The 12,575-nt window shown below is 37.3% G+C and overlaps 1 protein-coding gene across 1 annotated transcript in view; it reads right to left on the minus strand.

Annotated features, from left to right (window-relative positions):
- Positions 1–3,326: 3,326 nt before the first annotated feature.
- Positions 3,327–12,575, minus strand: part of CREBRF (CREB3 regulatory factor) — a 59,602-nt gene continuing 50,353 nt past the window's right edge. The window contains exon 9 of the mRNA XM_043595860.1: positions 3,327–9,013. Within this exon, the coding sequence (XP_043451795.1) occupies positions 8,898–9,013 (116 nt within the window). The 3' untranslated portion in view covers positions 3,327–8,897. The remainder of the gene's footprint in view (positions 9,014–12,575) is intronic.

The raw sequence follows: 12,575 nt of genomic DNA on the forward strand, positions 1-12,575 counted from the left end.
TCAGAATCTTGAGGCTAACTGGTGATAATCACAGGGATGGCTGGAGCATTAAATGAGGTAATACATGAAAAGCACCAAGCACCGTGTAGTAAATGCAGCATATGTTTAAAAACTCAACGTGCATTAGCTGCTCTTACATTGCTGACATTTTTGGAGTACTTCCTATGTGCCAGGCACTTTGTACAAAGTTCTTAATGTGTTTCATCTAACAATTCTCACAACAACCCTACGAGGTAGAATTGTCTGCATTCTACACATGAAGAAACAGGCACAGGATGATTTGCCCAGGGCCAATGGAAGTGCTAGATGAAAGGATATGTGCATTTTAAAATTTAGATACAAACTACCAGATTGCTCTTCATAGAGGTTACGTCAGTTATCCACAGCAAGGTGGTACAAATGCCTGCGTTCCCATGGCCTCACCAACATGGTGTGTTAAACACTGGGATTTTTCCCAGTTTGATTAAGTGAAACTGCCATATTTAATGTGCATTTCTCTTATTATGAATGAGATTGAGTGCTTTTTGTAGTTACTTTACTCATTTCTTTATTGGATGGTTGGTTTTTCATACTAGTTTCCAGGAGCTCTTAATATATTAGGAGGATTAGCCCTTAGAGATGAGTTTTTTCATAGTCTATAGCATTTTGACTTGGCTTAGGATGTTTTTGACTTTAAAAAGGTTTCAATTTTTTATTTTTGTTTCACATAGAATTTGTCGATCTTCATTTATGACTCCTGAATTTGGGATCCAAGTTAGAACATTCTCCCCACCCCCTCCCACAGATTTTAAAGGAATTGCCAACATTTCCTGTTATGTATACAGTTTGAAATATGGTGTGAGATACAGCCAACTTTTCTTTCTCCAGAGAGTTTCCCAGTTGTTCCAACGCTGTTTTCTGAAGAATCCATCTTTTTCTCCCTGGTTCTGGATGGCACATTTACCATAATAAATTCTTATGTTTGAATCTGTTTCTAAACTTTTCCTTCTGTTCTATTGGCCTATTCATTTATGCACCAAAAATTTTTAGTTTTATTTATAGTTTTATGTGTTTTAATGTTTGGATTAAACACCCAATCTTTTTTTCCCCCTAGCATCATCTTCCAGCTATTATTTTTTTCCCCATATGAACTTAGGTGTTGTTTTTTTTTTTTTAAACCCCATTGGTATGTTTTATTGAGATAGCATTAGTTAATTTTGAGGACTGACAGCTTCATGTTGTTGGCTGCTCCAGTTCAAGAACTTGGGTCTTTCTTTCCATTTGTTCATGTCTTCTTCTATGTCCTTCATATTATTTTAAAGTTTTCTTTATCCAGACCCTGTACATTTTAAGTTCATTCCCGGTGATGTTGTAAGTTTAGACTCTTTTAAAGAAACTGACATTTTTCAGATCACTCAAAAGTTTTGGATCCTCAAATAGAAGCTCCCTATTTAGGATGCATGACCTTGGGCCTCTATGCAACTGACAGTCTCCATGCAATTCTCTACATAGCAATTAGAGAAGAAAACACAGATCCCCTTTTCTCCACCTCCAACATGCTCCCTTCTAACGAAGAGACCCAACTCTAAGCCCTTAATCTAGAGGCCATCTTTGAGGGATAGACGTACAGTGTGGTGACCCACACTCTCGATCACAGGCTGCTTTGGCCAACACTATTTTGCTTCTATCACCTCTACCCACACATCCTGAGAGTAACTTTTGGTTACTACGTCTGCTTGGTTTTAGCTTTAGTTCTTTCTGGTTTCAGATTCTAAGCCTATTATCTCCCTCCTACACAGATACCATTATACACTGCCTGTGACCTGGCCTGGCCCTTCAGGAGTACGAATCGTCTCTCAGTGCAGACAGCAGACAGGAGTTTGAATTGGGGCCATCACACATGCTGGGTGTGAGGTGAGTCTCCTCAACGGAGTTTATTCTCCTTTGTAAGATGGACACACCCATCCACCTCACTGCGCCACAGAGAGCAGAGTTACCTGACTGGAAAGCACCTAGCAGGGGTTTAATGAATGCTACCCCCAGCCTTCTAGACTTTTTTTCTTTGTTTTTTTTAATATTTATTCTGGGGAGAGCGTAAGCCGGGACAAGGCAGAGAGAGGGAGACAGAGGATCCAAAGCGGGCTCTGTGCTGACAGGGTGACAGCAGAGAGCTGGATGCGGGGCTCAAACTCACAACCCGTGAGATCATGACCGGAGCCGAAGTTGGGCACTCAACCAACAGAGTCACTGAGGTGCTCCTAGCCTTTCTAACACCCTCTTCCTATTATAAACCTTTCAGCAGGAATATTAAAGCATTTCCCAACTTATGTCTTTCTTGCTTGCTAAAGAGCTCTCCTGGTTCTGAAATCACTGGGTGAGGAGGGACAACTGAACAACCCATTTAACTAGATGCTACCCACAAAAGGTTTGGTTTCCTAAGAACTATACTGACTTGGCTCACCCAACTCCTTAAAAGTTCCCAGACCATGACAGAGGCTCCTGGGATGGAGGTCAAGTCCTGAAGCAGAACCAGTCCCTGAGAGGCCATGTCCACTTTGCTCTCTGATGGTCCCAATATCCTTTGAATGAAGCAAAAAGAGCTTTTTTCAAGAGTCCTGGGATATCACGAACACAAGCCTGTCAATTCTTCCCTAACATACCCTACTGGATGTGGTACCCGCATCCTTGCCAGTATCTCGGCAATAACGTACCCAGAACCCTTTCCATTTGTAACAGCTCTTGTCTCGTTCCATGATCCTGTTCACATGCTGCCTCCCCTCAGCAACCTCAGGAGTTCCTGGATGTCTCTCTAATCTCTTTACAGTCCGTACCTAGCACAAGTCTTGGCGGAGCATGGGCTAAACAAATGTTTGTTGGCTGAAGGAACACAGTGCCACGGTGGTATTCACTCGGGTCCCCTCACTTAAGGCTCTGTGTATATACCCAGCCTATCTCAGAGACGTACTTTGATTAAACATACAAGCACATACAAATGTTTAAGTCAGGAGAGACTTGAAACATTTTATTTCCCTTGCTTGCCTGAAGAATCAAAGACGAAAAATACATGTAAACTAAACTATGTTCCAAACTATGAAGAATGCAAATGTTTTCATCAACAAATAATTTTCCATAATCACTAACTTTCACTAGAGTACTGAAAAAGCCCGAAGTGTCCAAAACGTTAGCTCTTTATGCCCTACACCAAGAGAGGGGCAGCACAATCCACAGTTCACTGCTGTCTTTAGTTGGCAATTTCTTTGCAGACGAGGAGATGGTTAGCCACCTTGGTAAACGACAGAAAAGCAACAGAGAAGGGAAGGGCGAAAACATGAGGCAAACAATTCAAAACCTTTTCATCTTTTTTTTATTTTAAATTACAAAGGATGTTGCATACACTGATGAATCTGTATCTGACTAGAAGTGCTGGGGGGTTGGAAGGTGACAGAAAACAAAGGCAACATTTGAATTGCCTCTTCTTCTGAAAAGAAAAACTGCACAACTATTAACCAACATTTAATAGAATAATTTTTAAACAGCTCATGCGTCAACAAGATAAAATTCTTTCTAGACAAAAGACAAGACTGAATCCAATAAGTTTCATAGCTCCAGTTGGGGGAATGGGGAAACAAAACTACAGAATATTTATGATAGCATTACAAACAGGATCCTACGCCACTACGCAAAAGAGGTTGCCACATTGTATGAACGAATGCTCTGAATTCTTGCCCTTCCGCTCTTCTCTTGTGACTTCTCATGTGCGGTCAGCCCTAGTATCAACTGTTAATCACAAATGCTAAGTTGGAGGACAAATCCTAGGGAAAGAAGGTTAAAAAAAAAAAAAAAAGCAGGCAGCGGAATACAGTGTCATAAAGATGCGGTGGAGAAGGCAGATACAGTACGCACATACACATTTCTGTTATTTGGTTCCGAAAAAAACAAAGGGCGAAGGGCAAGACACAGTAGTCCGTCCCGCTCCCATACACCCAGAATTTAATTACCTACACACCATTGTGTTTACATGGTTATGAAAGAGGCAAACCTAGTTCACCTGAACTTGGCACACTGAGATACCGGACCCTCGTGTTCTTCGCTAGTCACCAAGTCTTCGATTCCAAGATAACTGTTTGGAAGCAGTTTTAAGGTTCTAGTCCCTCACTACTACACCCAAACCTCTCTTTTCTAAAGAAAAATGGCAATTTGGCATCATTCAGTTCCTAGGTGTAATTTCTACAATTTCAGTCAGTTTACTAAGCATGAGGATTATGCTTCAACACATAATCCCACTCGCCTATGGAAGTGTAAAACTGTCAGTAGTACATTTTCATCATCTTTTCCCAACATGCTTATTCCTTAAAACGAAACAACTGTTCCTACAGCGGACATTCATTGTTCCATCCCAATGTGTTTGAAATATTAAAAAAACATGGAGTCATCTTCTCATAATGCCCTTATTAAGATTACAAAGATTACAAAAGAATCCACAAGTATTACGGCACTGTGTGAGACTTATTTGTCATGATCCAAGGGAAGAACAAGACTGCAATTCTGTGCAAAGTTGTGGAAATGGCCTCAGTTCCATGGGAAATGGTATTCCACAATCGACTTCACTAGAAGGATAATTGAAACCTTTTACTTTAACACTGAAAGCATAATTCAATGCATTCTCAAAATTCAAGTTTCAAGATTTGGAGAGATGCTAACATTCTCTTACATAATTAACTAGAAAATACTTGAACAGAATTTTAGGAAGACTATATAAAGAAAGGGAACATAAGCTTTTGTTAATTCCTGCTGAAGGCAACTTGAATTTGTTTCTTAGAAAGTTAACTAAATCTTAGCAGCTAAAATATTTTTAAATGTATGGAATAAAGAAAAGCACATCCATTCTTGACATTTTGGTGAATAAACTAACAGCTTTATTAATGAAGGCAAACATCAGATAATTGTATGAATAGTATATATAAAAAAAGAAATCCAAACTAACAGCATTGTATTTCAAAAGTACTGTACTTCTGTTTCTTTTAAAGAGACTTGTCATCTGTTTTATAAAACAAACAAAACGGGTATTCTTCTCCTAAAAAATTCTGGAAAGATGAAATAGTCAATTTCAAGCTGATGAACTGAACACACCTTTCTTTAAATGCAGACTATTGCTACGGAGCAAATAAAGTCAAGCATCAGAAAGAAGATGTAGGACAAATTCATGAAAGTCAGAAAAAAGGGATGTAGTGAAATTACTGCTAAGTCTTTCCCTCTCATATTTAAAGACCATTCAAAACTGGTCTTCCATACAAATATAAAATAACTGTGAAGAGAGGGAATTTGAAACCATACCCATCTGAAATCCTTCACGATGTTTTTATAATTGCTCTGATTCTCTTACCAAAAAGGTCAAAGTGAAAGATTTAGGAAGTGGAAGGGAATGAAGATGTTCAGTTTCAATGTACAAGTAAGGCACAATATAAAGCCACATCATAATCTGTCATGAAGGATATAGGAAAGGACAAGAATCATACATGGTACAGTAGGACAAGCAATCATATTGACTGAAAAAGTGTGGCACCCAATTCAAAACTCAGACAAGATCTTAACAAGAACAACTGGACAGCATGCTTTCATATGGAGACAAACTCTATAAAGAATCCAGTGTATCTGAAACGAGGAAGAACGTTTTTTGTATTTTTTTTCTTAAATCATAGTAGTACTCGAGTCAAAGTTTATAATTGCTTTTGGAACAATGGGTTTACTTGAGGTGAATTCACAATGCCTTCACTTAAAGTAAGATTCTGGACTTCATTATGAGCTATCTGTATACCATGTATGAACACAGAAAACCTTTAGAGAGCTCTTCTCTAATGATCTTCGCCCAAAAATACATGCCACAATTTTCAAAAACAGAACATGTACAATTGTTGGGGTTTTTACGTTACCCTTATAAGATCTGTTGTGTGATACACTAAACGTATATATTTGAATGACAATAGAGGAAGCAGATTATTACTGGCATTAAAGTACAACCATTTCTAGACGGTTTTAAATGCCACAGAGTCCCCTGGTTAAAATGTAAAGCTGCACAGCTTGCCTATGTCATCTTTATGATAAAGTTAAAACAGCAAGAGGATTTAACTTTCACTCTACATTTTACTGCCAGGTTTTTTTTATTTAGATCAAGTATCGCTGCAGCATTCTGACCAGCCCAGATTTAGCAGCAAATGGCAGGAATCATATAAAATGCAATTTTTTTTTAACAAAGTGCTTTTCTAAGATATACATACATATATAAATAGGTACAAAATAAAGTGTCAACATTAAAAAGCTCAACTATTTAAAAGCTTTTAAACTATTTAACTTAAGTAGTACATATAAAACACTGAAATGCAAGGATATGGAATCTACTAAACAGATTCAAAGTCTTTTTTTTTTTTTTTCTGAAATGCAAGACCAAAAAATCAAATTCTGGTTTGCAGACAGGAAAAAAGTATCAAAAACCAGAATTCCTAACAGAGCAGCTAGAAAGGGGCAATTTTATAAACCTCATCAGCTGAATCTCTATCATGAAGTGATTTTCACCTGATTGCAAAACTGCCATATTTTGGAACATGTTTCAATCTACTAAACACACTCTGTCAAAACTTCAGATACTTCCAAGTTATAAGCCTGTGCTCTGCCTTCTCCCACCTGAAGAGGAAAAACTTTAAACAATGAGCTTACGTTCTATTAAACCATTAGATCTGAGCTTATCGCCTGTTGAGCATGAATGCACTGACCAGGTACATTTCCACCAAGCACACAGGAAAATCTTGTGTATCACAGTTCAGCTAAGGTGTTAATCCTTTTCTGAGTTTCCTTTTCATGATGTCAAAGAAGCATATAAGGACATAGTTCAGTTGTTACTGTGTGTTTTAGAATCAAGCCTTTATAAGCTATAGCTTCATATGCTACAGCTTACAAATAGCGGTGAGGGTTGGGGGAATAAAGTAGAAGAAAAGGAAACACACTGTAAAAACAAAATATAATTAAGGAATAAATTCTCCAGGGAGTAACGGAGAAATGGTTGGAGAAATAGATACTTTCCCAGCAGCTAGGTCTGAAATTTTTGGTATTTTTTCTGGGCTAGATAGGATTTTTGTTTTGTTTTGTTTTTTTAAGTATAGTTTTTAAGCCACCAGTTTTCAGAGTTCAAAACACAAGATTAGAGAATCAACAGTAAGAGAGACAGAATGGAAAGATCTGTGGGGAAGGTTTATAATGCTGCCTTGACACAAGAAATTTCTCATCAAGAGGTAAAGCTTTAACATAGTTAAAACACTGACTAATGAAGCTGTTTTATGTGAGCAAAAAAGAGCACCTAAAAACTAAATGTGTTAATTATTTCTCAGTTCTAGAAACATAGAAGAAGTCACATGTAAGTCTGAAGAAGCTAGTTTGAAAATACCTGTACAAAAATATAAAAATCTATAAATTGTTTTTGTTTTAAGCTTGTGTTGATCTTTGAAAATATTACATGCACAATAATACATTGATTGGAAAAGTGGCAACTAAAGAATTAGATATTTTTAGCTTTTTTTTCTTTCTTTACATATATATATATAATACAATAAAAATAATCTGTATTTTGGTTGTTTGGTGGAAGTATACTACAATAAGCTAAATAAACTTTAATTTTCAAGGTCAAAAACTATTTTACCAATAGCTTACTAAAATGAAATATATTAAAATTTCCTACAATAAGTGCAGAAATAAAAAGACTTACGGACATCTAAATGGCCACCAACTTATCTACTATGGAAGCGAATGAGAGGAACGGCAAAATAATATCTGTATGTGTGGATGCTCCTTCTGTAGATAATTGGACCCAAACAGAAATAAGATTCACAGTTCAGTAAGATCCCTAACCCTGACCTTTTCATTTTTCTGGGTTTTTTTTCCTTTGTTTTTCATACATTCATACAGTATCATGTAAGCTGTGCAAAACTTTACTTAGACTGGCAGTTTGCCATATCAGTTGCATTTGTCTTTGGTACAAAAAATAAAACAATCGCAATAATGTGCAAGTATTTGTCTTCTTCCGGTCAAGTACCGAAATAGGAGTTTTCTAGAGCCATCTTTTTTTTGTTTGTTTTTTTGTTTTGTTTTTTATACAATACACAGACTCTGTGGCATATATCTACATTTCAACATAGTCCTATATACATTCAAAAAATTTGAAAAAGAGTTGGAACAAAAAAACATTTAAACCCCATAATTTCTCCATCTATATATCTTGTTTCTCCTCAGTAGGGTTTTCATCATACAAAATATTACCAGTTTTATAGTTTCCCCAAAATACAAGGCACAAAGAATATGCTTTTTTTTCTTACTTGCACAGACATTATATATATATCTATATATATATTTATATATACCATATTGAGCTCGGAAAATGAACTTCTAATATGGCACATGGGCATGAGTGCTGGGTTGTGCCATGTACAAGTGAGATTAATGGTTGTGGAAAAATCAGAACAGAAGGAATAATTCTAAAAACAATCTAAACGGACTGTTTAAAAAAATGCTTCCTCAATTTTTTTGTGTGGTTCAGAGCATAAACCTGCCACAGTATTTGGCATTTACTAATATCTTCACTCCTCCGAAACTTGTTTGACTTTAACAGATTTTCGCAATCTGTACCTAAACGTTTACTTAAATGTACACGTTCCAATTCTGATGCCAGTAGCAGTTTTAACCATGGTTTATGCTCTGAAAATGCAATAATCAAGTATTTTGGATCATGCTTCACTTATGCTACTTAGTTCTTAAAACAATGTAACCTAATCAATGTTTACATAATGCTAAACTGACATGCAAACAGAATGAAAATTTACAATGAATAATGTGACAAACACAGACATTTCTGACCAGTGGTCCAATGAGGCTGATTACACTTTTGACGTTGGTATCCTTAGTCCTACAAGGCCTCCAGTGGGATTGCCTTCTGCCGTCTTCTCTAACACTTGGTTAACAAATTCTGAGGTTTGCCCAGCCACTGGGAGACCTAGGAAAAAGAAATAAGGCACACTTAGGCACAGAAATGGCGATGGCATAGATGGAAGGTGAGAAGTAGGCAGGTATGAGGGTCAGGGGTGGCCCCCAGCTTGATACCAGTCCTAGATGAGTACTCAGCTGCTTGCTACTATAGAAATTCAATCTCCTCATCAGATTAGAGCCTACAGTTTTAAAATGTGTATTTATTTTGAGAGAGATGGGGGGAGGGGAGGGCAGAGAGAGGGGAGGGGTGAGGGACCGGGGAGGGGGGGAGAGAATCCCAAGTAGGCTCCATGCTCAGCACAGACCCCAACACGGGGCTTGATCCCAAGACCATGAGATCATGACCTGAGCTGAAACCAAGAGTCAGATGCTTAACTGACTGAGCTACCCAGGTGCTCCAGAGCCTATAATTTTTAGATTAGAAAGGTCAAACCAATAATTAAGAATGGTTAATCACCATTTTTAAGTGGGGAAGACGACAGGTAATAGGTTCCAAAAAATAGTCCAAGCCCAAACCCACACCCACCAACAAGCGTTGCTCCCCAGCCCAGCATGTTTGCTCTGTTTTTTCAGCCAGTCTCTTCCAACTTCTCCAGCCTCTGTGCATTCCATGGATGGGTTTCACCCATGTAACTGAAAACTCTGATCTGAGGGATGTTTTCAGTAATTTTTAGAACTACTGGATTAAGTTTATGTTCCCTTTTCATTTTATTTTTTATTGAAAAAAAATTTTTTTAACCTTTATTTTTGAGACAGAGAGAGACAGTGCATGAACGGGGGAGGGTCAGAGAGAGGGAGACGCAGAATCTGAAACAGGTTCCAGGCTCTGAGCTGTCAGCACAGAGCCTGATTCGAGGTTCGAACTCATGGACCGTGAAATCATGACCTGAGCCAAATTCGGCTGCTTAACCGACTGAGCCACCCAGGTGCCCTCCCCCCCCTTTTCTTCATTTTAAAGAAAGTGAATGAATAAACAAAAGTTGGAAGAGAAGAGGGAAAAAAAGGTAGAAGATAGTGTATTTTGAGTTTTTCATCTTCCTCATCTCCTACAGCTGAAGTCAAAAGGTACTTCAAATCAGTAAGTCAAATAACAGGGGCACCTGAGTGGCTCAGGCGGTTGAGTGTCCGACTTCGGCTCAGGTCATGATCTCGTGGTCTGTGAGTTTGAGCCCCGCATCGGGCTCTGTGCTGACAGCTCAGAGCCTGGAACCTGCTTTGGATTCTTTGTCTCCCTCTCTCTCTGCCCCTCCCCTGCTCATGCTCTGTCTCTCTCTCTGTCAAAAATAAATAAACATTAAAAAAAACTCAAAAAAAAAAGTAAGTCAAATAACAGAGGTATAAGCGCGTTTTAAAAGTAATGAGAAAATAAATGATTAAAACAAGATGGAAAGAGAAAAATATCTAGTCACTGCTCCCAGGAAGAAGTCAAAAGATACTGTAAAAAAACCAGACAATTGACACTACCTCAATCATGTGACTAAATCTAACATGACCAATAATGGGACAAACTGATATATGTGCCTCTTGATTGATGGAATGAGAAGGATAATCACCTATGAAGATTCTTGCCAAGAAAATTTAACTGCATGTAATCATGAGGAAACAGACAACTCCAGATGTTGGGACATTTTACAAGAACAGCTACCTAGATTTTTCATAGGAAAAAATAAACACAACACTGGGAGACTGATCTAGATTAAAGGAGAAAAATGGTATAAATAAATGCAATGCATGATACTTAATGGATAAAAACCAAAAAGGCTCTAAGGGACATTATTGAGACAAATGGGGAAGTTTAAATATGGACTCCATATAGATATTGTATCAATGTTGAAGTACTTGGATGTGAAAATGGTATTGTGCCTTATTCTCAGAATGTCCTTGTTCTCAAGAAATACATGCTGAAGTAGTTAGGGATGAAGAGTATGTTTAGAAGTTACCTTCAGATACTTAGGAATAAAAATAAGAAGATAATCCAAATAAAGCAACTGCAGCAAAATATTAACAACTGGTGAATCTAGCTGAATGATAAGCAGATGTTCAGTGTACTATTTCTACTTTTCTTACAGGAATGAAATCTTAAATGAAACGTTAAGGGAAAAAATATATATGTTATAACTAAAAAAGTCAACTCACAAGATAACAACGCAGAGCTTACAAATTATCAAAGAACACATACTGAAACTATAATAATGGATCATATAGTGAATGATACAAAAAGGCAAAAGCCATATGAACAAAGGCTAACAGATTTTTTGATGACAAAACTAAAATCAAACATGTATCAATAAATAAAAAATGAGTTCAACTCACCTATTAAAGAAAAACTCCCAGTCTGACGAATAAAGGACTATATGGTATATATAAAAATCTAGAAGTGAATTTTATAATATGCTTATCAAAATTAAATTTGAATTTAAATGTTTTTAAAAGAGATCTGTCTAGTATGAAGTGATTCAGAAAGACTGAAAATAAAAGAGTAGGCAAAGGTATACTAAGCAAATATAAATAGTAAGAAAGCTGTATTTATGACTATAATATCAGACAAGACTGAATTCAGAGAAAAAGCTATTAAGACAAAAGAAGTATGCTTCATGATGTAAAGATTACAATTCATAATAAAGATCTACTGGTAAGGATTCCCATTCAAGCACTCCAGCATTCAAAAGCAAAACCTCGGAAAATAGGAGAAAAATGAAATACATTAGTGGTGGGTGCTCATTCTCAGTTTTACATAGAGTAAATGGACACCCCTACAAACATGAAAAGGAAAAAGAGACCTAATTAAGATGACCTAACCAACATATAACGGAGTCTTTTTTTTACTAAGTTTATTTTTTGAGAGAGAGAGCATGAGCAGGGCAGGGGTAGGGGATTCAAAGCTGGCTCAGTGCTGACAGCAGAGGTGGGGCTCAAATTCACAAGCTGTGAGGTCATGACATGAGCCAAAGTCAGATGTTTAACCAAGCCACCAGGTGCCCCAATATAATGGGAGTCTTTTTTTTAAATTTTTTTTTCAACTTTTTAATTTATTTTTGAGACAGAGAGAGACAGAGCATGAACGGGGGAGGGGCAGAGAGAGAGGGAGACAGAATCAGAAGCAGGCTCCAGGCTCTGAGCCATCAGCCCAGAGCCCGACACAGGGCTCGAACTCACGGACAGTGAGATCGTGACCTGGCTGAAGTTGGACGCCTAACCGACTGCGCCACCCAGGCGCCCCTATAATGGGAGTCTTAACATAATAAATGTATCTGCTTTTCAAGTGCCTACAGAACATTTAAATAGGTTGTAATAAATGTAACAAATATAAATAAATGTAATCATATGTTAGATAGCTTAAAAAAATCTTAAATCACACACACGAAAAGAACAGTTAATAACAAAACTAGAAAATAATAATACCTACCTTCTGGAAAATTTTAAATCTCTCTCAAGCAATTCTTGGGTCACAGAGTAAATCAAGCATAAAATTTCAAAGTATTCAGAAAACAATGAAATATGACATCAGAATTTGGGATATAGCTAACGCAGCACTCAGAAGAAATTTCAAAGGTTTTTAATTATATAAT

The sequence above is a fragment of the Prionailurus bengalensis genome, chromosome A1 (assembly GCF_016509475.1).
Source record: "Prionailurus bengalensis isolate Pbe53 chromosome A1, Fcat_Pben_1.1_paternal_pri, whole genome shotgun sequence".
NCBI classification, from domain to species: Eukaryota; Metazoa; Chordata; class Mammalia; order Carnivora; family Felidae; genus Prionailurus; species Prionailurus bengalensis.